The sequence below is a fragment of the Pristiophorus japonicus genome, chromosome 7 (genome assembly GCF_044704955.1).
Source record: "Pristiophorus japonicus isolate sPriJap1 chromosome 7, sPriJap1.hap1, whole genome shotgun sequence".
Classification (NCBI taxonomy): domain Eukaryota; kingdom Metazoa; phylum Chordata; class Chondrichthyes; family Pristiophoridae; genus Pristiophorus; species Pristiophorus japonicus.
In genome coordinates, this window is record NC_091983.1 from 242,492,368 (window position 1) to 242,518,741 (window position 26,374).

At 45.8% G+C, this 26,374-nt stretch overlaps 1 protein-coding gene across 1 annotated transcript in view; it reads right to left on the minus strand.

Annotated features, from left to right (window-relative positions):
• Positions 1–26,374, minus strand: part of LOC139266712 (dynein axonemal heavy chain 8-like) — a 2,132,242-nt gene that overhangs the window by 766,593 nt on the left and 1,339,275 nt on the right. Inside the window, exon 39 of the mRNA XM_070884298.1 lies at positions 20,419–20,519. Coding sequence (XP_070740399.1) covers positions 20,419–20,519 — 101 coding nt within the window. The remainder of the gene's footprint in view (positions 1–20,418; positions 20,520–26,374) is intronic.

Sequence of the window (26,374 nt, forward strand, 5' to 3'; positions counted from 1 at the left end):
GATCACAAACCCCTAACGACCCTTTTGGCCGACAACAAGGCCAGAAATGCAAACGCATCGGCCTGCATACAGAGGTGGGCACTCACGTTAGCCACCTATGACCATGGCTGTTGAAGCTTTCGGAAGCAAAGGCTCACCCGTGACAGCCCGTCAGATTAAAACCTGGACAAATAGAGACCTGCTATTGTCTCTAGTCAAGAAATGTGTCCTGAATGGGGACTGGGCAGCCACGTACAGGGCATGCCCTGAGGAATTTAAACCATTTCACAGGTGCAGGGATGAACTCTCGATTCAGGTCGATTGACTACTGTGGGGAAACCGCGTAGTCATGCCCCAGACGGGCAGAGAAGTGTTCATCAGAGAACTCCACAATGAGCACCCGGGCATTGTCATGAAGAAGACAATTGCCAGGTCACACGTTTGGTGGCCAGGGATAGACGCAGATCTGGAACTTTGTGTTCGCAGGTGCAACACGTGTGCCCAGCTGGGCAATGCACCGAGGGAAGCCCCCCCTTAGCCCCTGGCCATGTCCCGCCAAGCCTTGGTCACGTATCCATGTGGACTACGCAGGTTCTTTCATGGGAAAAATGTTTTTGGTTGTAGTAGACGCCTACTCCAAATGGATCGAGTGTGACATTTTAAATTCAAGCACATCCTCTGCCATGATAGAAAATCTACGGGCAATGTTTGCCGCCCACGGTCTACCGGACATCTTGGTCAGCGACAATGGCCTGTGCTTGACAAGCACTGAATTCCAGGACTTCATGGTAGGCAATGGAATTAACCATGTCAGAACGGCACCGTTCAAGCTGGCCTCAAATGGCCAGACAGAACGAGCAGTGCAGATAATCAAACAGGGGATGCTCAGAATCCAAGGGGGTTCCCTACAAAGCCGCTTATCACACTTCCTGTTGGCCTACAGATCCCGACCACACTCGTTTACAGGGGTTCCACCCGCAGAGCTGCTAATGAAAAGAACGCTCAAAACCCGGTTATCCCTTATACACCCCACCATGAAAGAAATTGTTGAGAGCAGGCGCCAGTCACAATATGAGTAATATGACAGGAATGCGAGGGCGCGAGGTATTGATGTTAATGACCCTGTTTTTGTCCTCAACTATGCTGCAGGGCCCAAATGGCTCGCAGGCACTGTGATTGCCAAAGAGGAAAATAGGATTCTGGAAGTTAAACTTACCAATGGACAAATATGCCGCAAACACGTGCATCAAACAAAAAGGAGGTTCAGCAACCCCATAGAAGAAGCAGAGGAAGAACACGATAGAGAGTTCACTCCACCACAGGTGACCGAACACCAGAACCAAAGGGAGGAGAGCCCAGTCACTGTGGGCAGTCCGGATCGGCCTGAGGCACTGCAAACAGCAGACACTCAGGCCAGCGCCCAACAACCGGAGCCCCAACTCAGGCGCTCTACAAGAGAGCGTAAACCACCAGTGAGACTCAACCTGTGATCACAATAAGCCTTTGAGGCGGAGGTGATGTCATGTATTCAACCAGCATTGTAACCCATGTATAATCTGACCTAAGTTGTCGACTGTGAGAACAATGACCACTAGGTGGTGAACTTGTTTCAGACACTCCTAGCCTGGACCTTCAGGTATAAAAGGGGAAGCTCCACCCACTTTCATCACTTGAGTGCTGAGGAATAAAGGACAGGTCACAGACTGACCTTCTCTCAAGCATGGGCCTCGTGTGCATTTATACTGTATAGTAAGGACGTATCAGTAATAAAGAAGACTAAGGTCACACTAAGTTTAGCTCACGGTACTCAGCCTCGTGGAGTTCTTCTGTACCCAAGAATTGGCGACGAGGACCAGAATACGAACCTTCATGCAACCATGGCTGCCATTGGAATATTAGAGAGATTCGTAGAGGGTGATGATTGAGAAGCCTTCGTCAAGTGTCTCGAGCAACGTGGCCAACGAGCTGGAAGGAGACACTAACGCAGGGCTGTTCGCCGCACCGTCTGTGGGCCTAAAATATATGGCCTCATCAAGAATCTGCTCGCACCGACAAAAACAACGGAGAAAGAATATACAGAGTTGTGCACGCTGGTTCGGTACCACCTCAAGCCGAAGGAGAATATCCTCATGGCCAAATATCGTTTTTGCACGCACCATCGTTCCGGGGGCCAGGACATGGTGGATTATGTCACCGACCTGAGAGGCCTCGCGGGACCTTGCGATTTTGGAGTTGCGTTGGGGAAAATGCTGCGGGACTTTTTCGTGCTGGGCATCAGCCACGAGGTCATTCTTCGAAAGCTGCTGGCTGCCGAAACCCTAGAGCTGAGCAGGGCCATTGCGATCACCCAGGCATGCATGGCCACGGACGATAACACCAAACAGATATCTTCTCAACATCGAAGCTCACCGGCAAGTACTATGCATAAAATGACGTCTCTAGCAGGCCGAACTGCTTTTGGCAGGGCCTATACATCTGCGGCTGCAAGACCTGTGATGACTCAGAGTCCGCCATCGGGAGTGAATGTGAATCCATTAGCACCGTGTTGGCGCTGCGGGGGTAATCATCGGGCCCATCAATGTCGATTCAAGCACTACATGTGCAAAGGCTGCGCAACGATGGGGCACCTCCAGTAAATGGGCAGAGGATGATCGATCCGGTGTGGATCACGCAGCACAGGCAACTCAACCCGAGGAAGAAGTGTCTGGGGTACATACCTTCACCACTAAGAGCCCTCCTATAATGCTGGAAGTCAAATTAAATGGAGTTCCAGTATCCATGGAGTTGGACACAGGTGTGAGTCAGTCAATAATGAGTCAGAAGGCTTTTGAGAAACTGTGGGGCAATAAAGCACAAAGACCCAAACTGAGCCCAATTAATGAAAAATTGCATACCTACCAGTCATTGGAGGTAGTGAAGGTATCGTATGATGGAGCTGTGTATGACCTATCATTGTGGATTGTTCCAGACAATGGCCCAACGCTGTTCGGCAGAAGCTTGCTAGTAAAGATTAGATGGAATTGGAACGACATCAAAGCGCTATCTTCAGTGGATGATGCCTCGTGTGCTCAAGTGCTGAGCAAGTTTCCCTCGCTATTCGAACCAGGCATTGGCAACTTCACAGGCACCAAGGTACAGATCCATTTAGGCCCCGATGCATGGGCAGTTCCACAAATGATGAGGGAGAAAGTCAAGATCGAACTGGACAGACTCCAATGCGAAGGAATCATATCGCCAATCGAATTCAACGAGTGGGCTAGTCCAATTGTTCCGGTGTTGAAAAGCGATGGCACGGTCAGAAACTGCGGAGACTACAAGGTAACAATTAACCGAGTCTCACTACAGGACCAGTACCCGTTGCCCAAGGTGGATGACCTGTTCGCAACGTTAGCAGGGGGGAAGTCATTCACCAAGTTGGACCTAACCTCTGCCTACATAATACAGGAGCTGGCTGAATCTTCGAAAAGACTGACGTGCACCAACACACACAAAGGGCTGTATATACCACAGGTGCCCTTTCGGGATTCCTTCGGCTGTAGCCATTTTCCAGAGAAACATGGAGAGTTTGCTGAAATCTGTTCTGCGCACCGTTATGTTTCAAGACAACATTCTGATCACTGGTCGTGACACCATTGAACATCTACACAACCTGGAAGAAGAGGTTCTAAGTCGCCTAGACAGAATGGAACTCAGGCTGAAATGTTCCAAATGTGTTTTCCTGGCGCCAGAAGTCGAATTTTTGGGGAGAAAGAGTGCAGCAGATGGCATCAGGCCCACAGAGTCAAAATCAGAGACCATCAAGAATGCACCCAGATCACAGAATATGACGGAGCTGCGCTCGTTCCTGGGACTCCTCAACTATTTTGGTAACTTTCTAGCCGGATGAGTACGTTGTTAGAGCCTTTGCACATGTTGCTAGGCAAGTGTGACGACTGGGTTTGGGGCAAATGTCAAGACACAGCCTTTGAGAAGGCCAGGAACCTGCTATGTTCAAATAAGTTACTTGTACACTATGACCCATGTAAACATTTCGTGCTAGCTTGTGGCGCCTCATAGTATGGGGTCTGCTGTGTGTTATAGCAAGCCAATGTATCGGGCAACCTCCAACCGGTTGCATACGCGTCTAGAAGTCTGTCTAAGGCTGAGAGAGCCTATAGTATGGTCGAGAAAGAGGTGTTAGCGTGTGTATATGGGGTTAAGAAAATGCACCAATATCTGTTTGGACTTCGGTTTGAGCTTGAAACTGACCACAATCTGCTCATTTTGCTGTTTTCAGAGAGCAAAGGTATAAATACCAATGCTTCGTCCCGCATTCAAAGATGGGCACTAACATTATCCGCTTATGACTGTGTTATCCGCCACAGACCAGGCACTGAAAACTGTGTCGATGCTCTCAGCCGGCTACCTTTACCCACCACTGGGGTTGAAATGGCGCAGCCCGCAGACTTGCAACTGGTCATGGATGCTTTTGAGAACGAGGGGTCACCCTTCACAGCTCGCCAGATCAGGACCTGGACCAGCCAGGATCCTGTGCTATCATTAATAAAGAGTTGCATCCTAAATGGGGACTGGTCGGTCGTTCCCGTGGAAATGCAAGATGAAATTAAGCCAGTTCACTGATGCACAGATGAAATGTCCATCCAGTCGGATTCTCTCTTATGGTGTAATTGCGTGGTTTTGCCAAAAAAGGCAAGGAAACCTTTATACGCGACCTACACAGTACCCACCCAGGCATTGTTATGATGAAGGCAATTGCCAGGTCGCATGTTTGGTGGCCCAGCATTGACTCGGACTTGGAATCATGCATGTATCTGTGCAACACTTGCTCGCAACTGAGCAATGCACCAAGGGAGGCTCCACCAAGTCTGTGGTCATGGCCCTCCAAATCGTGGTCCAGGATCCACGTAGATTTTGCTTGCTCCTTTCTAGGAAAGATGTTTTTAGTAGTTGTGGATGCTTACTCCAAATGGATTGAATGTTATCATGTTATCCAGCACGTTCACAGACACCATTGAAAGCCTTCGGGCCATGTTTGCCACTCATGGCTTGCCCGACGTCCTTGTCAGTAACAATGACCGTGTTTCACCAGCTTGGAATTCATTGAGTTTATGACCCGCAATGGCATCAAGCATGTCAGGTCTGCTCCGTTTAAACCCGCTTCTAATGGTCAAGCAGAGCGGGCAGTCCAAACAATCAAGCAGAGCATGAAACGGGTGACGGACGGCTCCCTGCAGATCCGCTTGTCTCGCATTCTGCTCAGTTACCGGACGCGATCCCACTCGCTCACTAGGGTTCCCCTGGCAAAATTGTTAATGAAGAGAGCCTTCAAAACCAAGCTCTCCCTAGTCCACCCGTATCTTAATGATCAAATGGAAACCCGGCGACACCGGCAGAACATGTACCACGATCGTGCTGCTGTTTCACGTGACATTGATGTTAACAACCCTTGTTTGTCCTGAAATACAGTCATAGTCCCAAGTGGGTTGCTGACACTATTTTGGCCAAGGAAGGGAATAGGGTGTTTATAATCAAACTATTAAATGGCCAAACGTGCAGAAAGCATTTAGATCAGACCAAATTGCGATTTACTGACAACCAGGAACGATTTGAAGAGGACATCACCATCAACGATCCACCAACACACACCCAACCAGCAATCAACCTCGCTATCAATCACGAGGATGAACCCACCATTCCTGACAGTCCGGTCAGACCAGCCGTGGTGCAGTGCAGCAATGGTCCGGCCAACTCACACATGCCAGGGTTTGAACTTAGATGATTAATCAGGAAGTGAAGGGCTCCGGATCGCCTCAACTTATAAACAACTTGTACCGAAGACTTTGGGGGGGGGAGTGATGTTCAGTAATACTTGCCACCAGAGGGCGCGACTGTTGGAGTCCTAATGGTCACCTGCACACACGTGCAGGACCAGTATAAAAGGTTGGCTGCCATGTTGTTTAGGCACTCTGGAGTTGTAATAAAGAAGACTAAGGTCACACTAAGTTTAGCTCACAGTACTCAGCCTCATGGAGTTCTATACACAACAGGGATCGCCCATCGTCAATTTCACCACCTCACACACATATCGCCCACAATATCGCTCACTCAAAAAATTGCTGACAAAAAGTGGAACTAACCGGAACGAACGCCAGCGGTATGGCTGGCATTTGTTAAATCCCACTCTTACATGAGGAGCTAATATCTGAAAGATTTGCCTGAAAGAGCACTGATGTGAGTGACAATGCTGAGACACTGCAGTATGTGCAGCTCAGACATCAATGGTGCCCATCACCTTGGTGCCAGTTAAAGTTTACGTTGATTGATGTTGCGCAGGTGATTTCCTTTCCTTCCCCACTTCCCTTCTTCTCCCCACCCCTACCCCTTTCCCTCTTCGCTCCACGGCGCCTGGCCGAGGAGCTCCTCAGGCGGTGCCTCATTTGGGGGGATGAAGGCAGATGCGGTTGTTGCACGGGTACGGGAGCAGGGGGTGCCATGGGGGTAACATTCTCTGATGCAGAAGCAGGATCTTGGTCCTTGCTCTCATCTGTCGTTCGCAGTGGTGGTGCGGAACCTAGGGATGGAGTGCCGCATTTGGGGACCACTGGGAGCCCTCTGCCACCAGTGTTCCTGGCTACCAGCTCCAGGGCCTCCTCCATCCAGAGAGTCGGGATAAATGGGTCATGTTTTCTGGTTGGCAAACAATGACTAGTGGGGTGCCACAGGGATCGGTGCTGGGTCCTCAACTATTTACAATCTATATTAATGACTTGGATGAAGGGACCAAGTGTAATGTAGCCAAGTTTGCTGATGATGCAAAGATGGGTGGGAAAGAAAATTGTGAGGAAGACACAAAAAATCTGCAAATGGATATAAACAGGCTAAGTGGGTGGGCTAAAATTTGGCAGATGTAGTATAATGTGGGAAAATGTGAGGTTATCCACTTTGGCAGAAATAATAGAAAAGCAAATTATAACTTAAATGGAGACAAATTGCAAAGTGCTACAGTGCAGAGCGACCTGGGGGTCCTTGTGTATGAATTACAAAAAGTTAGTATGCAGGTTCAGCAAGTAATCAGGAAGGCAAATGGAATGTTGGCCTTTATTGCAAGGGGGATAGAGTATAAAAGCAGAGAAGTTCTGCTACAACTGTACAGGGTGAGGCCACGCCTGGAGTACCTCGTACAGTTTTGGTCTCTGAATTTAAGGAAGGATATACTTGCAGTGGAGCTGTTTAGAGAAGGTTCACTAGGTTGATTCTGGAGTTGAGGGGGTGGACTTATGAAGATACATTGGGTAGGTTGGGCCTATACACATTGGAGTTCAGAAGAATCAGAGGTGATCTTATTAAAACTTATAAGACAATGAGGGGGCTCAAAAAGGTGGATGCAGAGAGGATATTTCCACATAGCGGAAACTAAAACTAGGGGACATAGTCTCAGAATAAGGGGCTGCCCATTTAAAACTGAGATGAGGAGGAATTTCTTCTCTCAGAGGGCTGTAAATCTATGGAATTCACTGCGCCAGAGAGCTGTGGAGGCCGGGTCATTGAATATATTTGAGGTGGAAATAGACAGATTTTTGAGCAATTAGGGAGTAAAGGGTTATGGGGAGCAGGCAGGAAAGTGGAGCTGATCAGATCAGCCATGGTGTTATTGAATAGTGGAGCAGGCTCGAGGGGCCAAATGGCCTACTCTGCTCCTATTTCTTATGTTCTTATGACACTGAAACATAGAAACATAGAAAATAAGTGCAAGAGTAGCCAACTCGGCCCTTCGAGCCTGCACCACCATTCAATAAGATCATGGCTGATCATTCACCTCAGTACCCCTTTCCTGCTTTCTCTCCATACTCCTTGATCCCTTTAGCCGTAAGGGCCATATCTAACTCCCTCTTGAATATATCGAACAAACTGGCATCAACAACTTTCTGTGGTAGATAATTCCACAGGTTAACAACTCTCTGAGTGAAAACGTTTCTGCTCATCTCGGTCCTAAATGGCTTACCCTTATCCTTAAACTGTGACCACTGGTTCTGGACTTCCCCATTATCGGGAACATTCTTCTTGCCTCTAACCTGTCTAATCCCATCAGAATTTTATATGTTTCTATGAGATCCCCTCTCATTCTTCTAAACTCCAGTGAATACAAGCCCAGTCGATCCAGTCTCTCCTCATATGTCAGTCCTGCCATCCCGGGAATCTGTCTGGTGAACCTTTGCTGCACTCCCTCAATAGCAAGACGTCCATCCTCAGATTAGGAGACCAAAATTGAAGGCAATATTCCAGGTGAGGCCTCACCAAGGCCCTGTACATCTGCAGTAAGACCTCCCTGCTCCTATACTCAAATCCCCTAGGTATGAAGGCCAACATGCCATTTGTCTTCTTCACCGCCTGCTGTAGCTGCATGCCAACTTTCAATGACTGATGCACCATGACACCCAGATCTCATTGCACCTTCCCTTTTTCTAATCTGCCTTCTTGTTTTTGGCCACCAAAGTGAATAACCTCACATTTATCCACATTATACTGCATCTGCCATGCATTTGCCCACTCACCTAACCTGTCCAGGTCACCCTGCAGCCTCCTAGCATTCTCCTTACAGCTCACACCACCATCCAGCTTAGTGTCATCTGCAAACTTGGAGATATTACACTCAATTCCTTCAGCTAAATCAATGATGTATATTGTAAATAGCTGGGGTCACAGCACTGAACCCTGCGGCTCCCCACTAATCACTGCCTGCCATTCTGAAAAGGACCCATTTATCCCAACTCTCTGCTTCCTGTCTGCCAACCAGTTCTCTATTCACGTCAGTAATGAGAAAGGACTAATTAACTATCTTGTTGTGCGAGGCACCTTAGGGAAGAGTGACCATAATATGGTAGAATTCTTTATTAAGATGGAGAGTGACACAGTTAATTCAGAGAATAGGGTCTTGAACTTGGGGAAAAGTAACTTCGATGGTATGAGACGTGAAATGGCTACACTAGACTGGCGAGTGATACTTAAAGGGTTGACGGTGGATCGGCAATGGCAAACATTTAAAGGTCACATGGATGGCCCTTGCAGTCGGAATTTTTTGAGGATGCAACTAATAGAGTGGACAAAGGAAAACTTGTTGATATGGTGTATTTGGACTTTCAAAAGGCTTTTGACAATGTCCCACACAAGAGATTATTGTGAAAATCAAATCACATGGTATTGGAGGTAATGTACTGACGTGGATAGAGAACTGGTTGGCAGACAGGAAGCAGAGAGTCGGCATAAACGGGTCTTTTTCAGAGTGGCAGGCAGTGACTAGTGGAATACCGCAGAGGTCAGTGCTGGGACCCCAGCTCTTTACAATATACATTAATGATTTAGATGAAGGAATTGAGTGTAATATCTCCAAGTTTGCAGATGACACTAAGCTAGGTGGCAGTGTGAGCTGTGAGGAGGATGCTAAAAGGCTGCAGGGTGACTTGGACAGGTTAGGTGAGCGGGCAAATGCATGACAGATGCAGTGTAATGTGGATAAATGTGAGGTTATCCACTTTGGGGGCAAAAACGCGAAGACAGAATATTATCTGAATGAAAGTCCAAATACACCATATCAACCGGTTTTCCCTTGTCCATTCTATTAGTTACATCCTCAAAAAATTCCAGAAGATTTGTCAAGCATGATTTCTTTTTCATAAATCGATGCTGACTTGGACCGATCCTGTCACTGCTTTCCAAATGCGCTGCTATTTCATCTTTAATAATTGATTCCAACATTTTCCCCACTATCGATATCAGGCTAACCGGTCTACAATTCCCCATTTTCTCTCTCCCTCCTTTTTTAAAAAGTGGTGTTTCATTAGCTACCCTCCAGTCCATAGGAACTGATCCAGAGTCAATAGACTGGAAGAAAATGATCACCAATGCATCCACTATTTCTAGGGCCACTTCCTTAAGTACTCTGGGATGCAGACTTTTAGGCAGTGGGGATTTATCGGCCTTCAATCCCATCAACTTCCCTAACACAATTTCCTGACTAATAAGGATTTCCTTCAGTTCCTCCTTCTCGCTAGACCCTCGGTCCCCTGATATTTCTGGAAGGTTATTTGTGTCTTCCTATGTTCAATTGGTCTGCCATTTTTTTGTTGCCCATTATAAATTCACCTGATTCTGACTGCAAGGGACCTATGTTTGTCTTCATTCATCTTATTCTGTTTACATATTTATAGAATCTTTTGCAGTCAGTTTTTAAGTTCCTAGCAAGCTTCCTCTCATACTCTATTTTCACCCTCCTAATTAATCCTTTTGTCCTCCTCTGCTGAATTCTAACTTTCACGCAATCCTCAGGGGTGCTACTTTTTCTGGCCAATTTACATGCCTCTTCCTTGGATTTAACATTAGCCCTAATTTCCCTTGATAGCCACGGTTGAGCCACCGACCCTGTATTATTTTTACTCCAGACAGAGATGTACAATTGTTTTAGTTCATCCATGTGACCTTTAAATGTCTGCCATTGCCTATCCACCGTCAACCCTTGAAGTATCATTCGCCAGTCTATTCTAGCTAATTCACATCTCATACCATCGAAGTTACCTTTCCTTAAGTTCAGGACCCTAGTCTGAATTAACTGTCACTCTTAACCTTAGTAAAGAATTCCACCATATTATGGTCACTCTTCCCCAAGGAGCCTCGCAGAACAAAATTGCTCATTGTAATTTCTCATTAGTAATTTCTCATTACACATTACCCAGTCTAGGATGGCCAGCCCTCCAGTTAGTTCCTCGACATATTGGTCTAGAAAACCATCCTTAATACACTCCAGGAAATCCTCCTCCACCATATTGCTACCAGTTTGGTTAGCCCAATCTATGTGTAGATTAAAGTCGCACATGATAACTCCTGTACCTTTATTGCACGCATCCCTAATTTCTTGTTTGATGCTGTCACCAACCTCACTACTATTGTTTGGTGGTCTGTAAACAACTCCCACTAGCATTTTGATATTCCGCAGCTCTACCCATACAGATTCCACATCATCCAAACTTATGTTCTTCCTTACTATTGCGTTAATTTCCTCTTTAAATAGCTACGCTACCCCACCTCCTTTTCTGTTCTGTCTATCCTTCCTGAATGTTGAATACTCCTGGATGTTCAGTTCCCAGCCTTGGTCACCATGGAGCCATGTCTCCGTAATCCCAATTATATCATATTCGTTAATAGCCGCTTGTGCAGTTAATTCATCCACCTTATTATGAATACTCCTCGCATTGAGTCACAGAGTCTTCAGGCTTATCTTTTTAACACACTTTATCCCTTTAGAATTTTGCTGTAATGTGGCCCTTTTTGATTTTTGCCTTGGGTTTCTCTGCCCTCCACTTTTACTTTTCTTCTTTCTATCTTTTGCTTCTGCCCCCATTTTACTTCCCTCTGTCTCCCTGCATAGGTTCCCATCCCCCTGCCAAATTAGTTTAACCCCTCCCAACAGCACTAGCAAACACTCCCCCGAGGACATCGGTTCCGGTCCTGCCCAGGTGCAGACCGTCCGGTTTGTACTGGTCCCACCTCCCCTCGAACCGGTTCCAATGTCCCAGGCATTTGAATCCCTCCCTCCTGCACCACTCCTCAAGCCACATATTCATCTTAGCAATCCTGCTATTTCTACTCTGACTAGCACGTGGCACTAACAGCAATCCTGAGATTACTACCTTTGAGGTCCTACTTTTTAATTTAACTCCTAGCTCCCTAAATTCAGCTTGTAGGACCTCATCCCGTTTTTTACTTATATCGTTGGTACCGAAATGCACCACGACAACTGGCTGTTCACCCTCCCCCTCCAGAATGCCCTGCAGCCGCTCCAAGACATCCTTGACCCTTGCAGGAGGGAGGCAACATACCATCCTGGAGTCTTGGTTGCGACCGCAGAAACACCTATCTGTTCCCCTTACAATAGAATCCCCTACCAATATAGCTCTCCCATTCTTTTTCCTGCCCTCCTCTGCAGCAGAGCCACCCATGGTGCCATGAACTTGGCTGCTGCTGCTTTCCCCTGATGAGCCATCTCCTCCAACAGTACCCAAAACGGTGTATCTGTTTTGGAGGGAGATGACCACATGTAACTCCTGCACTGCCTCCCTATCCCTGTTCTGCTTGATGGTCACCCATTCCCTACCTGCCTTTGTAACCTTTACCTGCGGTGTGACCAACTCACTAAAATTGCTATTCATGACATCCTCAGCATTGTGTATACTCCCGAGTGAATCCATGCTCAGCTCCAATGCCGCAATGCAGTCTGTCAGGAGCTGCAGCTAGATACACTTCCTGCATACATAGTCGTCAGGGACACTGTCCCTGATTGCCCACATAGCACAGGAGGAGCATGACATGGGACTGGGCTCTCCTGCCATGACTTAACCCTTAAATTAATTTAATTTGGCAACTAGGCCAAAGGTTACTTACTGATAAGAAAAAGAAAAACATCAAGATAAGGAAAAACTATTCACTAATCACCAGCCAATCATTTACCCAAATTTCCTCTCTGCATCCACCTTGTCGAGCCCCCTCATTATGCTTCAAAAAGATCCCCTCTCATTCTTCTGAACTCCAATGAGTATAGGCCCAACCTATTCAACCTATCCCCATAAGTCAACCCCTCATCACTGGAATCAACCTAGTGAAACTTCTCCGAACAGCCTGCAATGCAAGTATATCCTTCCTTAAATACAGAGACCAAAAGTGTACGCAGTACTCTTGGTGAGGCCTCACCAATATCCTGTACAATTGTAGCAGGACTTCTGTGCTTTTATACTCCATCCTCTTTGCAATAAAGGCCAACATTACATTTGCCTTCCTGATTACTTACTGTATCTGCAAACTAACTTTTTGTGCTTCATGCACAAGGACCTCCAGGTTCCTCTATACTGCAGCACTTTGCAATTTGGCTTTCTATTTTATCTGCCAAAGTGGATAACATCACATTTTCCCATATTATAATCTATCTGCCAAATTTTAGTCCACTCACTTAGCCTGTCTATATCCCTTTGAAGATTTCTTGTGTTCTCCTTAAAAGTTGCTCTTTGTGTCATCAGCAATTTGGCTACATTATACTTGGTCCCTTCATCCAAGTCATTAATATAGATTGTAAATAGTTGAGGACCCAGCACTGATCTCTGCGGCACCCCACTAGTTACTGTTTGCCAACCGGAAAATGACCCATTTATCCCGACTCTCTGTTTTCTGTTAGTTAGCCAATCCTCAATCCATGCTAATATATTACCCCCAACCCGATGAACTTTTATCTTGTGCAGTAACCTTTTATGTGGGACCTTATAGAATGTCTGTTGGAAATCCAAATACATCAAATCCGCTGGTTACCCCTTATCCACCCTGCACGTTACATCCTCAAAGAACTCCAGCAAATTTGTCAAACATGATTTCCCTTTCATAAAACCATGTTGACTCTGCTTGATTGAATTATACTTTTCCAAAGGTCCTGTTACTGTTTCCTTACTAATGGACTCTAGTATTTTCTCAACAACAGAAGCTAGGCTAACTGATCTATAGTTTCCTGCTTTCTGTCTGCCTCTTTTTTTAAAGAGGGGCATTAAAAATAATATGCGGTTTTCCAATCCGCTGAGACCGCCCCAGAATCCAGGAAATTTTGGTAGATTACAACCAATGTATTCACTATCTCTGCTACCACTTCTCTTAAGCCCCTAGGATGCAAACCAACAGGTCCAGGGGACTTGTCCGCCTTTCATCCCATTATTTTACAGAGTACTACTTCTTTAGTGATAGTGATTTTATTAAGTTCCTCCCTCCCTATAGACCCTTGATTATCCACTATTGGGATGATTTTGTATCGCACTGTGAAGTGCGATACAAAATATTTGTTCAGAGTCTCTGCCATTTCCCTGATCCCCATTATTAATTCCCCAGTCTCAACCGCTAAGGGACCAATATTTACTTTAGCCACTCTTTTCCTTTTTATGTACCTGTAGAAACTCTTACTATCTGTTTTTATATTTTGTGCTAGTTTGCTTTCATAATCTATCTACCCTCTTTATTATTTTTTAGTCATTCTTTGTTGGTTTTTAAAACGTTCCCAATCCTCTGGCCTCCCACTAGTCTTGGCCATGTTGTATGCCCTTGTTTTCAATTTGATACCATCCCTTATTTCCTTAGTTAGCCACGGATGGTTATCCCTTCTCTTACTCTTTTCTCCTCATTGGAATATATTTTTGATGAGAGTTATGAAATATCTCCTTAAATGTCTGCCACTGCTCATCAACCATCCCACACTTTAATCTATTTTCCTAGTCCATTTTAGCCAACTCTACCTTCAGACATTTGTAGTCTCCTTTGTTTAAACTTAGGACACTGGTTTGAGATTCAAATTTCTCACCCTCCAACTGAGTTTGAAATTCAACCATGCTATGGTCACTCATTCCTAGAGGATCTTTTACTAGGAGATCATTTATTAATCCTGTCTCATTACACAGTACCAGATCTAAGATAGCCTGCTTCCTGGTTGGTTCCGCAATGTACTGTTCAAAGAAACTATCCCGGATACACTCTATGAACTCTTCCTCAAGGCTACCCTGGCCAATTTGATTTGTCCAATCAATATGAAGGTTAAAATCACTCATGATTATTGTCGTTCCTTTTTTACAAGTCTCCATTATTTCTTGATTTATACTCTGTCCAACAGTGTAGATACTGTTAGGGGGCCTATAGACTACACCCACCAGTGACTTTTTCCCTTTATTATTCCTTATCTCCACCCAAACTGATTCAACCTCTTGATTATTTGAGCCAATATCATTTCTCACTAACGCACTGATCTCATCCTTTATTAACAGAGCTACCCCACCTCCTTTTCCTTTTTGACTATCCTTCCAAATTGTCGAATACCCCTGAATATTTAGTTCCCAGGCTTGGTCACCTTGCAACCACGTCTCGTTAATGGCTATCAGATCATACCCATTTATATCTATTTGTGCCGACATCTCATCTATTTTGTTACGAGTGCTGTGTACATTCAGATAAAGAGCTTTAAAAATTTTAATTTACCATTTTTTACTGCTTTGACTTCACTTTCTGATACATTTTTATGTTTACACATTCTGTCCCTTCCTGTCACGCTCTTGTTTTAATTTCCCCCAGTGCTACCCTGCTCTATTGCCTTCTCCTTATTCTTTGGCTTTTAAAATTTCTGCTCATTTCTATTTACACACCCCACTTGAATGTTCCCCTGTACCGTGATTCTGTGGTCAGTTTGCTCATCCTCCTTGCAGTCCCTGCTCTCGTCCACACAGGGAGTAAGAGCCTCGAACCTGTGGGACAAGAGCAAGGGCTGAGGCTCCTCCATCACAACCTCCTGGGTCCCCTTACTTGCCTCACTCGTAGTCATACCCTCCTGTCCCTGACCACAGATCGAATTTAAATGAATTATTCTAATTGGCATGACTAGCTCCTGGATCGCGGCGTCCAGGTAACTCTCTCCCTCCCTGATGTGTCGTAGTGTCTGCAGCTTGGATTTCAGCTCATCAACGTGGAGCCAACGTTCCTTGAGTTGCAACACTTGCTGTAGATGTGGTCGCCGAGGACCTCAATGGTATCCACCTGCTGCAGCAGAAACACACCACCTGCTCTGCCATCTTTAATGTATTAAATTCATTAAGATTTGAAGTTTTGAAGTTTATAATACCAACTCTTAATTTAAACTAATGCCCAAGAAAAGAGAGAACAACTGGCCAAACTGACCAACCCAGCAGCTAGTGAAATATCAGTTACCTAGTTTTAAGTTTTTAATTGATTTTAATCTTCCTTCGCTTCTCCGAATTCCCACTCTGTCCAAGTTTCTGAATAAACCACTTTGTTTAACTCCACTACGTTTAAGACCTCAGCACTAGGTGTACCTAAAAATGAGATGCCAACCCGGGGAAGCTGCGACACAGGACTATATGCATGCTAAAAAGTGAAAGCAGCATGCTATAGACAGGGCTGAGCAATCCCACATGAACGGATCAGATCAAAGCTCTGTAGTCCTGCCACATCTAGTCGTGAATGTTGGTGGACCATTAGACCATTAATAGGAGGAAGCTCCATGAATATCCCCATCCTCAATGATAGGAGAACCCAGTACATGAGTGCAAAAGATAATGCTGAAGCATTTGCAACCATTTTCAGCCAGCAATGCTGCGTGGACGATCCATATCGGCCTCCTCCTGATATCCCCAACATCAAGAAGCCATTCTTTAGCCAATTCGATTCATTCCACGTGATATCAAGAAACAGCTGAGCGCACTGGATGCAGCAAACGCTATGGGACCCGACAGCATTGTGCTATCGTGCTGAAGACATGTGCTCCAGAACTAGCTGCGCTTCTAGCCAAGCTGTCCCAGTTCAGCTACAACACTGGCATCTATCCGACAATGTGGAAAACTGCCCAGGTATGTCCTGTCCACAAAAAGCTGGACAAATCCAATCCAGCCAATTACTCCCCCTTCAGTCTACTTTCAATCATCAGAAAAGTGATGGAAAGTATCAGAACTATCAAGCGGCACTTACTCACAAATAACCTGCTCACTGATGCCCAGTTTAGGTTCCGACAGGACCATTCAGCTTCAGACCTCTTTACAGCCTTGGTCCAAACATGGACAAAATAGCTGAATTCCAGAGGTGAGGTGGTGTGTGATGGAATACTCTCCACTTTCCTGGATGAGTGCAGCTCCAACAACACTCAAGAAGCTCCAGTTCAAAGCAGCCCGCTTGATTGGGACCCCATCCATCACTTTAAAGATTCACTCCCTCCACCACTGGCGTACTGTGGCTGCAGTGTGTACCATCTATAGGTTGCACTGCTGCAACTCACCAAGACTTTTTCGGCAACACCTACAAAACCCGCAACTTGCACAACCTAGAAGCAGAAGGGCAGGAGGCACATGGGAACACCACCACCTCCAAGTTTCCCTCCAAGTCACACATCATCCTGACTTGGAAGTATATCACCATTCCTTCATCATCGCTGGGTCAAAATCCTGGAACTCCCTCCTTAACAGCACTGTGGGAGTGCGTTTACCACATGGACTGCAGCGGTTCAAGATGGCGGCTCACCACCACCTTTTTAAAGAACAATTAGGGATGGCCAATTAGGGCATTTCCAGCAATGCCCACATCCCTTGAACGAATAAAAATAGATACAAATATCTGCAATGAATTGGCGTGATAGCCTGAGCCTCCTTTGGCACTGCTGTTCAGTTATGTCTAGGAAGCTTATCCTCTGCCTTTATACTCTGTGTTGGTGGTATCGCCTCTGGCGCAGTGCAACCTTCTCTCCTGTGGAGCATTAGGTTGAGGAGAAGGCTGCTGTTTAAGTGGTCTCTGCTGCTGGTCTTGTCGCTGCTGCTGCTGGTGTGGCTGCCTTGGGTGGGTCACATTGTCCGCATGCCTGACACAAGACTCCCAAAGCAAACGCTCTACTTGGAACTCCTACACGGTAAGCATGCCCCAGTTGGGCAGATGAAACGTTTCAAGGACACCCTCAAAGCCTCCTTGATAAAATGCAACATCCCCACTGACACCTGGAAATCCTTAGCCAAAGACCGCCCTAAGTGGAGGAAAGCATCCGGGAGGGTGCTGAGCACCTCGAGTCTCATCGCCAAGAGCATGCAGAAATCAAGTGCAGACAGCGGAAGGAGCGTGCAGCAAACCAGACTCCCCATCCACCCTTTCCTTCAAAGACTGTCTGTCCCACCTGTGATAGAGACGGTAATTCCCGTATTGGACTGCACAGTCACCTGAGAACTCACTTTTAGAGTGAAAGCAAGTCTTTCTCGATTTCGAGGGACTGCCTATGATGATGATGGTGTGGTTGGTGTTATTGTCGCTGGGGCTGACCTTAGTCCGATTCTGAGGTCCAAGGTGAGGCAGCATAAGCAGCACCCATGTTGATCTAATAGATGGCAGGTAAAGTGGAAATGAGAGGCACAATCCTTCAATGTACTGATGGTGACTAGCAATGTGGTGGGAGTGGTTTCCAAAGTTGCAGAAATGACCTGCAAACTCCTGAAAGCTGAAAAGGAATATAATGTCGAATATTTACGAGTTTTTTCCAGCTGTCAGTTAATGGACTCGCACACTGACCACTGAGCTGCCGCCTCACCTGCATAGGCAAGGTTCCCGCGGTGCGTGAATCCTGTGCGCAATGTTAAAGCCAAAACCTGAGGCTAAAAAGGAAGTTAAAGGTCTGTAAATGAGCAGTTAAGTACCTCAATGAGGTTGCCCCATTCTCCCAAGCGGCTTCATAGCGCCTCGAAACGCGCTTGAGTTAAATGCGGAAGTCGGTGGGATGGTGACGTGTTCCCGATGCGCTATCAATTTCCACGCTTTTAACTACCGACCCGTACCCATACCCGCATGCTCTGCAATGGAAATATTCCGACCATTGTCTCTGTCTTTACAGAAGGCACAATAAAGATTATGGAAATAGTGGGGAACCAAGCATCCAGTGGGAATGAGGAACTTAAAGAAATTAGTAGTCGTACAGAAATAGTCCTGCAGAAATGAATGGGACTAAAAGCCGACAAATCTCCTGGACCCTGATGGCCCACATCCTAGGGTTTTAAAGGAGAGGGCAACAGAGATAGTGGATGCATTGGTTTTGATCTGTACTCACAGATTTCAAGTTAGCAAATGTAAAACCGCTAGTCAAAAAAAGAGGGAGATAGAAAACAGGAAACTACAGACCAGGAAGCCTGACATCAGTAGTAGGGAAAATGCTAGAATCTATTATTGTGGTAACAGATACTTAGCAAATCATAATATGATTGGGCAGAGTCAACTCGGATTTATGAAAGGGAAATTGTGTTTGACAAATCTAATAGAGTTTCTTGAGGTTGTAGCCAGCAGGGTAGATAAGAGGAAACCAGTAGATGTAGTATATTTGGATTTTCAGAAAGCATTTGATAAGGTGCCACACAAGAGGTTATTACACAAAATTAGGGCTCATGGGATTGGGGTATATTAGCATGGATTAAGGATTGGTTAATGGACAGAAAACAGAGAGTAGGAATTAATGGGACATTTTTGGGTTGGCAGGCTGTAACTAGAGGGGTAATGCAAGGATCAGTCCTTGAGCCTCAGCTATTTACAATATATATATTAATGACTTAGATGAAGGGGCCGAGTGAAATGTATCCAAGTTTGCTGACAATACAGTGCTAGATGGGAAAGTAAGTTGTGAGGAGGATGCAAAGAGGCTGCAAAGGGATATAGATAGGTTAAGTGAGTGGGCAAGAACATGGTAGATGGAATATAATGTGGAGAAATATGATTACCATTTTGCTAGGAAGAATAGCAAAGCAGAATAGGTTTTAAATATTGAGAGATTAGTAACTACTGGTATTCAGAGGAACCTGGTTGTCCTTGTTCACAAATCACAGAAAGTTAATATGCAGGTACAGCAAGAAAATATGAAAGCAATGGTATGTTAGCCTTTATTACAAAAGGATTGGAGTATAAGAGTAAAGAAGTCGTACTGCAATTATATTGGTGAGACCACACCTGGAGTACTGTGGACAGTTTTGGTCTCCTTACCTAAGGAAGGATATATTTGCCTTTGAGGGGGTGCAACAAAGGTTCACTAAGGGTCACAGTCTCAGAATACGGGGTCAGCCAGTTAGGACTGAGATGAAGAGAATTTTTTTCACTCAGAGGGTTGTGAATCTTTAGAATTCTGTACCCCACAGGGCGGTGGATGCTCAGTCATTGAGTATATTCAAGAAAGAGATCATTAGATTTTTGGATATTAGGGGAATCAAAGGCTATGGGGATAGTACAAGAAGATGGAGATGAGAAAGATGATCAGCCACGGTCTTATTGAATGATGGATCACTCGTGATCGGGGTCCAGGAGAGGCGTGAGCTTGGGGTCCACGAGAGGCAAGGGTCCAGGGGCAGCACGGGCCAGCCCACACTGCAATGTGTGCGCACTAAGTCCGTGCAGCAGAGTTGATCTCCAGCCGTCTTGGTTAATCCTTGCCACTGGATCAAGACCTAGCTCTGACAAGCTGTGTGGTGGCTAGTGTGCAACGGCCACCACACGTTATAAAAATCCATGCACAGGCATCTTCCACTCTTCAACAAATAGTTCAGGACCTGGAATATTAGGTCTTTCCTTGAAACACCTGTGAATTCATCCTTTTTGGCGTGGAAGCAAGTCATCCTCGATACGAGGGACTGCCTATAATGATGATAATGATGAATGATGGAGCAGGCTCGAAGGGCCAAATGGCCTTTTTCTGCTCCGATTTCTTATGTTCTAATGTACCTGGGCCAGTTCTTTGAAAAAGTTATCTAATTAGTCCCATTCTGCTCTTTACCCTGTACTTCCAGATTCATGTGAGAGGATCTCTATATTTGTTCGTTCAGGACTCAGGTCTTTACTATGTGAAATGCAACTTACTTATATTTCTGCAGTATTTCATAATCTTGGACTGGCAATCCAAATAAACGTTCTCCTGAAGAATACGTCAGAAACTTCCTCCATATGTCATCGAACCAACTCTGAAACAAATCGCAGGTTAGATATGAGGACCACTGGTAGTGTTATTGAATGTCAGTATTATGCACAGATCATACATTCCATTCCTTCCAAATATTTGCAATATTTATACATTGCATTTTTCTCATATGCAAGTCTAAGTTGTTGTTGGGTGCCAACTTCAGTTGATTGAGCTGAGGAGCATAGGAACCTGAGTCGGACATTCTGCCCCTCGAGCCTATTCTATTTCAATTAGATCATGGCTGATCTGTATCTTAACTCCCCCTGCCCACTTTGGCTCTGTAACCTTAATACACTTATCCTATAAAATTCTATCAAAATCAACTCAATTTTCAAATGAGCGAGCCTCAACAGTTTTCTGTGGGAGAGAGTTCCAGATTTCCACTACCCTTTGTGTGAAGAAGTGCTTCTCGACATCACCCCTGAATGGCCGAACTCTAATTGTAAGATTATACCTCAAAATCATGATTGGCTGGTGATTGGTGAGTAGTTTTTCTTTTTCTTTTCTTTATCAGTAGGTAACCTTTATCATTGTTGTTGCCAAATTAAATTAATCTAGGGGTTAAGTCATGGCAGGAGAGATCAGACACGTGTCATGCTCCTCCTGTGCTATGTGAGAACTCAGGGACGCTTCCAGTGACCCTGACGACTACATGTGCGGGAAGAGTATCCTGCTGCAGCTCCTGACAGCCCGCATTGTGGCACTGGAGCTGTGCGTGGATTCACTCTGGAGCATCCGCAATGCTGAGGATGCTGTGAATAGCACATTTAGTGAGTTGGTCATACTGCAGGTAAAGGTTACACAGACAGATAGGGAATGGGTGACCAACAGGAAAAGCAGTGGAAGAAAGGTAGTGCAGGGGTCCCCTGCAGTCATCCCCCTCCGAAACAGATACACCGTTTTGGGTGCTGTTGGAGGGATGATTCATCAGGGGAGGGTAGCAGCAGCCAAGTTCATGGCACCGTGGGTGGCTCTGCTGCACAGGAAGGCAGGAAAAAGAGTGGGAGAGCCATAGTGGTAGGGGATTCTATTGTAAGGGGAATAGATAGATGATTCTGCGGACACAATCGAGACTCCAGAATGGTATGTTGCCTCCCTGGTGCTAGGGTCAAGGATGTCTCGGAGCAGCTGCAGGATATTTTGGAGGGGGAGGGGGAACAGTCAGTTATGGTGCATAGAGGTACCAACGATATAGGTAAAAAATGGGATGAGGTCCTACAAACTGAATTTAGGGAGCTAGGAGTTAAATTAAAAAGTAGGACCTCAAAGGTATTAACCTCAGGATTGCTACCAGTGCCACATGCTAGTCAGAGCAGGAATCGCAGGATAGCTCAGATGAATACATGGCTTGAGGAGTGGTGCAGAAGGAAGGGATTCAAATTCCTGGGACATTGGATCCGGTTCTGGGGGAGGTGGGACCAATACCAGGGAAGGACCGGAACCAATGTCCTAGGGGGAATGTTTGCTAGTGCTGTTGGGGAGGGGTTAAACTAATACGGCAGGGGGATGGGAACCTATGCAGGGAGACAGAGGGAAGTAGAATGGGGGCAGAAGCAAAAGATAGAAAGAAGAAAAGTAAAAGTGGAGGACAGAGAAACCCAAGGCAAAAATCAAAAAGGGCCACATTACAGCAAAATTCTAAAGGGGCAAAGTGTGTTAAAAAGACAAGCCTGAAGGCTCCGTGCCTCAATGCGAGGAGTATTCGTAATAAGGTGGATGAATTAACTGCACAGGCAACAATGAATGAATATGAGATAATTGGCATCACGGAGACATGGCTCCAGGGTGACCAAGGCTGGAACTCAACATCCAGGAGTATTCAACAGTCCGGAAGGATAGACAGGAAGGAAAAGGAAATAGGATAGCGTTACTGGTAAAAGAGGAAATTAACGCAATAGTAAGGAAGAACATTAGCTTGGATGATGTGGAATCTGTATGGGTGGAGCTGCGGAATACCAAAGGGCAGAAAACGCTCATGGGAGTTGTGTACAGACCACCAAACAGTAGTAGTGAGGTTGGTGATAGCATCAAACAAGAAATTAGGGATGCGTGCAATAAAGATACAGGAGTTATCATGAGCGACTTTAATCTACACATAGATTGGGCACCAAACTGGTAGCAATATGGTGGAGGAGGATTTCCTGGAATGTATTAGGGATGGTTTTCCAGACCAATATGTCGAGGAACCAACTAGAGGGCTAGCCATCCTGTGTAATGAGAAAGGACTAATTAGCAATCTTGTTGGGCGATGCCCCTTGGGGAAGAGTGACCATAATATGGCAGAATTCTTTATTAAGATGTAGAGTGACACAGTTAATTCAGAGACTAGGGCCGTGAACTTCAGGAAAGGTAACTTCGACGTTATGAGACGTGAATTGGCTAGAAAAGATTGGCAAATTATATTTAAAGGGTTGACGGCGGATAGGCAATGGCAAACATTTAAAGATCACATGCATGAACTTCAACAATTGTACATCCCTGTCTGGAGTAAAAAGAAAATGGGGAAGGTGGCTCAACCGTGGCTAACTAGGGAAATTAAGGATAGCGTTAGATCCAAGGAAGAGGCACATAACTTGGCCAGAAAAAGCAGCAAACCTGAGGACTGGGAGAAATTTAGAATTCAGCAAAGGAGGACAAATGGGTTAATTAGCAAGGGAAAAATAGAGTATGAGAGGAAGCTTGCTGGGAACATAAAAACTGACTGCAAAAGCTTCTATAGATATGTGAAGAGAAAACGATTAGTGAAGACAAACGTAGGTCCCTTGCAGTCAGATTCAGGTGAATTTATAATGGTGAACAAAGAAATGGCACACCAGTTGAACAAATACTTTGGTTCTGTCTTCACAAAGGAAGACACAAATAACCTTCCGAAAATACTAGGGGACCGAGGGTCTAGTGAGAAGGAGAAACTGAAGGAAATCCTTATGAGGCAGGAAATTCTATAAGGAAATTGATGGGATTGAAGGCTGATATATCCCCAGGGCCTGATAGTCTGCATCCCAGAGTACTTAAGGATGTGGCCCGAGAAATAGTGGATGTATTGGTGATCATTTTCCAACAGTCTATCGACTCTGGATCAGTTCCTATGGACTGGAGGGTAGCTAATGTAACCCCATTTTTTAAAAAAGGAGGGAGAGAGAAAACATCAGTCGTGGGGAAAATGTTGCAATCAATTATTAATGGTGAAATAGCAGCGCATTTGGAAAGCAGTGAGAGGATCGGTCCAAGTCAGCATGGATTTATGAAAGGGAATCATGCTTGACAAATCTTCGAGAATTTTTTGAGGATGTAACTAATAGAGTGGACAAGGGAGAACCAGTGGATGTGGTGTATTTGGATTTTCAAAATGCTTTAGACAAGGTCCCACACAAGAGATTGGTGTGCAAAATTAAAGCACATGGTATTAGGGGTAATGTACTGACGTGGATAGAGAACTGGTTGGCAGACAGGAAGCAGAGAGTCGAGATAAACAGGTCCTTTTCAGAATGGCAGTGACTAGTGGGGTGCCGCAGGGCTCAGTGCTGAAACCCCAGCTATTTACAATACACATCAATGATTTAGATGAAGTAATTGAGAGTAATATCTCCAAGTTTGCAGATAACACTAAGCTGGGTGATGGTGTGAGCTGTGAGGAGGATGCTAAGAGGCTGCAGGGTGACTTGGACAGGTTAGGTGACTGGGCAAATGCATGGAAGATGCAGTATAATGTGGATAAATGTGAGGTTATCCACTTTGGTGGCAAAAACACGAAGGCAGAATATTATCTGAATGGCGGCAGATTAGGAAAAGGGAGTTGCAATGAGACCTGGATGTCATGGTCCATCAGTCATTGAAAGTTGGCATGCAGGTACAGCAGGTGGTGAAGAAGGCAAATGGCATGTTGGCCTTCATAGCTAGGAGATTTGACTATAGGAGCAGGGAGGTCTTACTGCAGTTGTCCAAGGCCCTGGTGAGGCCTCATCTGGAATATTGTGTTCAGTTTTGGTCTCCTAATCTGAGGAAGGACGTTCTTGCTATTGAGGGAGTGCAGCAAAGGTTCACCAGATTGATTTCCGGGATGGCAGGACTGACATATGAGGAGAGACTGGATCGACTGGGCCTTTATTCACTGGCGTTTAGAAGGATAAGAGGGGATCTCATAGAAACATATAAATTCTGATGGGACTGGACAGAATAGATGCAGGAAGAATAAACCCGATGTTGGGGAAGTCCAGAACCAGGAGTCACAGTCTAAGGATAAAGGGTAAGCCATTTAGTACTGTGCTGAGGAGAAACTTCTTCACTCAGAGAGTTTTTAACCTGTGGAATTCCCTACCGCAGAGAGTTGTTGATGGTAGTTCATTGGATATATTCAAGAGGCAATTAGATCTGGCCCTTATGGCTAAAGGGATCAAGGGGTATGGAGAGAAAGCAGGAAAGGGCTACTGAGATGAATGATCAGCCATGATCTTATTGAATGGTGGTGCTGGCTCGAAGGGCCGAATGGTCTACTCCTGCACCTATTTTCTATATTTCTATGTTTCTAAGGGCCTGAACTGAGTACATAAATAAACTGTTTCCATTTGTCGAAGGGTCGCGAACCAGGAGACACAAATGTAAGGTGATTGGCAAAAGAATCAAATGCGATGTTATAAAAAGCATTTTTTTGCATCGAGTGGTTAAACTCTGGAATGCACTGCCTGAAAGGGTGGTGGAGGCACACTCAATTTTATCTTTCAAAAGGGAGTTGGATAAGTATCTAGAACACAAGAACATAAGAAATAGGAGCAAGAGTAGGTCATTTGGCCCCTCGAGCGTGCTCCACCATTCAATAAGATCATGGCTGATCTGATCTTGGCCTAAACTCCACTTTCCTCCCTGTTCTTGATAAAACTTGACTCCCCTGGTCGTTCGAAAATCCATCTATCTCCACCTTAAATATATTCAATGACCCAGTCTCCACAGCTCTCTGGGGTAGAGAACTCCAAAGATTCACAACCTTCTGAGTGACGAACTACCTCCTCATCTCAGTCTTAAATGGCTGAACCCTTAACTTTTTTTTTATTCATGCAAGCGATGTGGGAGTCTCTGGTAAGGTCAGCATTTATTCCCCATCCCTAATTGCCCTTGAGAAGTTAATGGTGAGCTGCCTTCTTAAACCACTGCAGTTTATGTGGTGAAGGTACTCCCCCGACGACCTCCGACAACCTCCAGCGACCAGCAAAGTCCTCCGGCGACGTCAGACAACCTTCCACACCCCTCGGCGACCTATGACATCCCCTGGCGACCTCCAGCGACCTCCGACGACCTCCAGAGTTGGCGCCCTCGACCTGGACCTGGCTATCGGGCCTCCACCCCCTGCTCCCCTCCAGTGGCGATCGGAACACCTCCAGCAACGGTAGATGGGCCTTTCCTCCACGACAGAATCTGGGCCTCCTCGATGACGGCTGGACCTCTCATGGCGACAGACGACCTCCTCCTCAATGACGATCGGGTCCCCCTCTCCTATGTCGGTGACTGGCCTCCCCTCCTCCTTCATCGACGACCGGAGCTCTCCTTCCCCACCGGCGACCTGGCCTCTTCTCCTCGTGGTGAGTTCCATGGCTGTGACCCTCCCCTGCCCTCCCACCCTGAACCCCAGTGGGCCACTGACCCTCCCAATGCCTGTCCCCAACCAGGCCTCGGACCACCAAGAGCACTACCCAGCCACGAGCCTGCGGCCAACTTCTCGCCATAGGCAACTAGGCCCATATAGCAGTGCCTGGTCTCCAGTCATCTTGGACCCCCTTGTCACTGGATCAAGACCTCGCTAAGCTAAGCCCGTGTGGTTGCCGGTGTGCAACGGCCATCCTACGTTAAAAGAACTCACGCACAGGC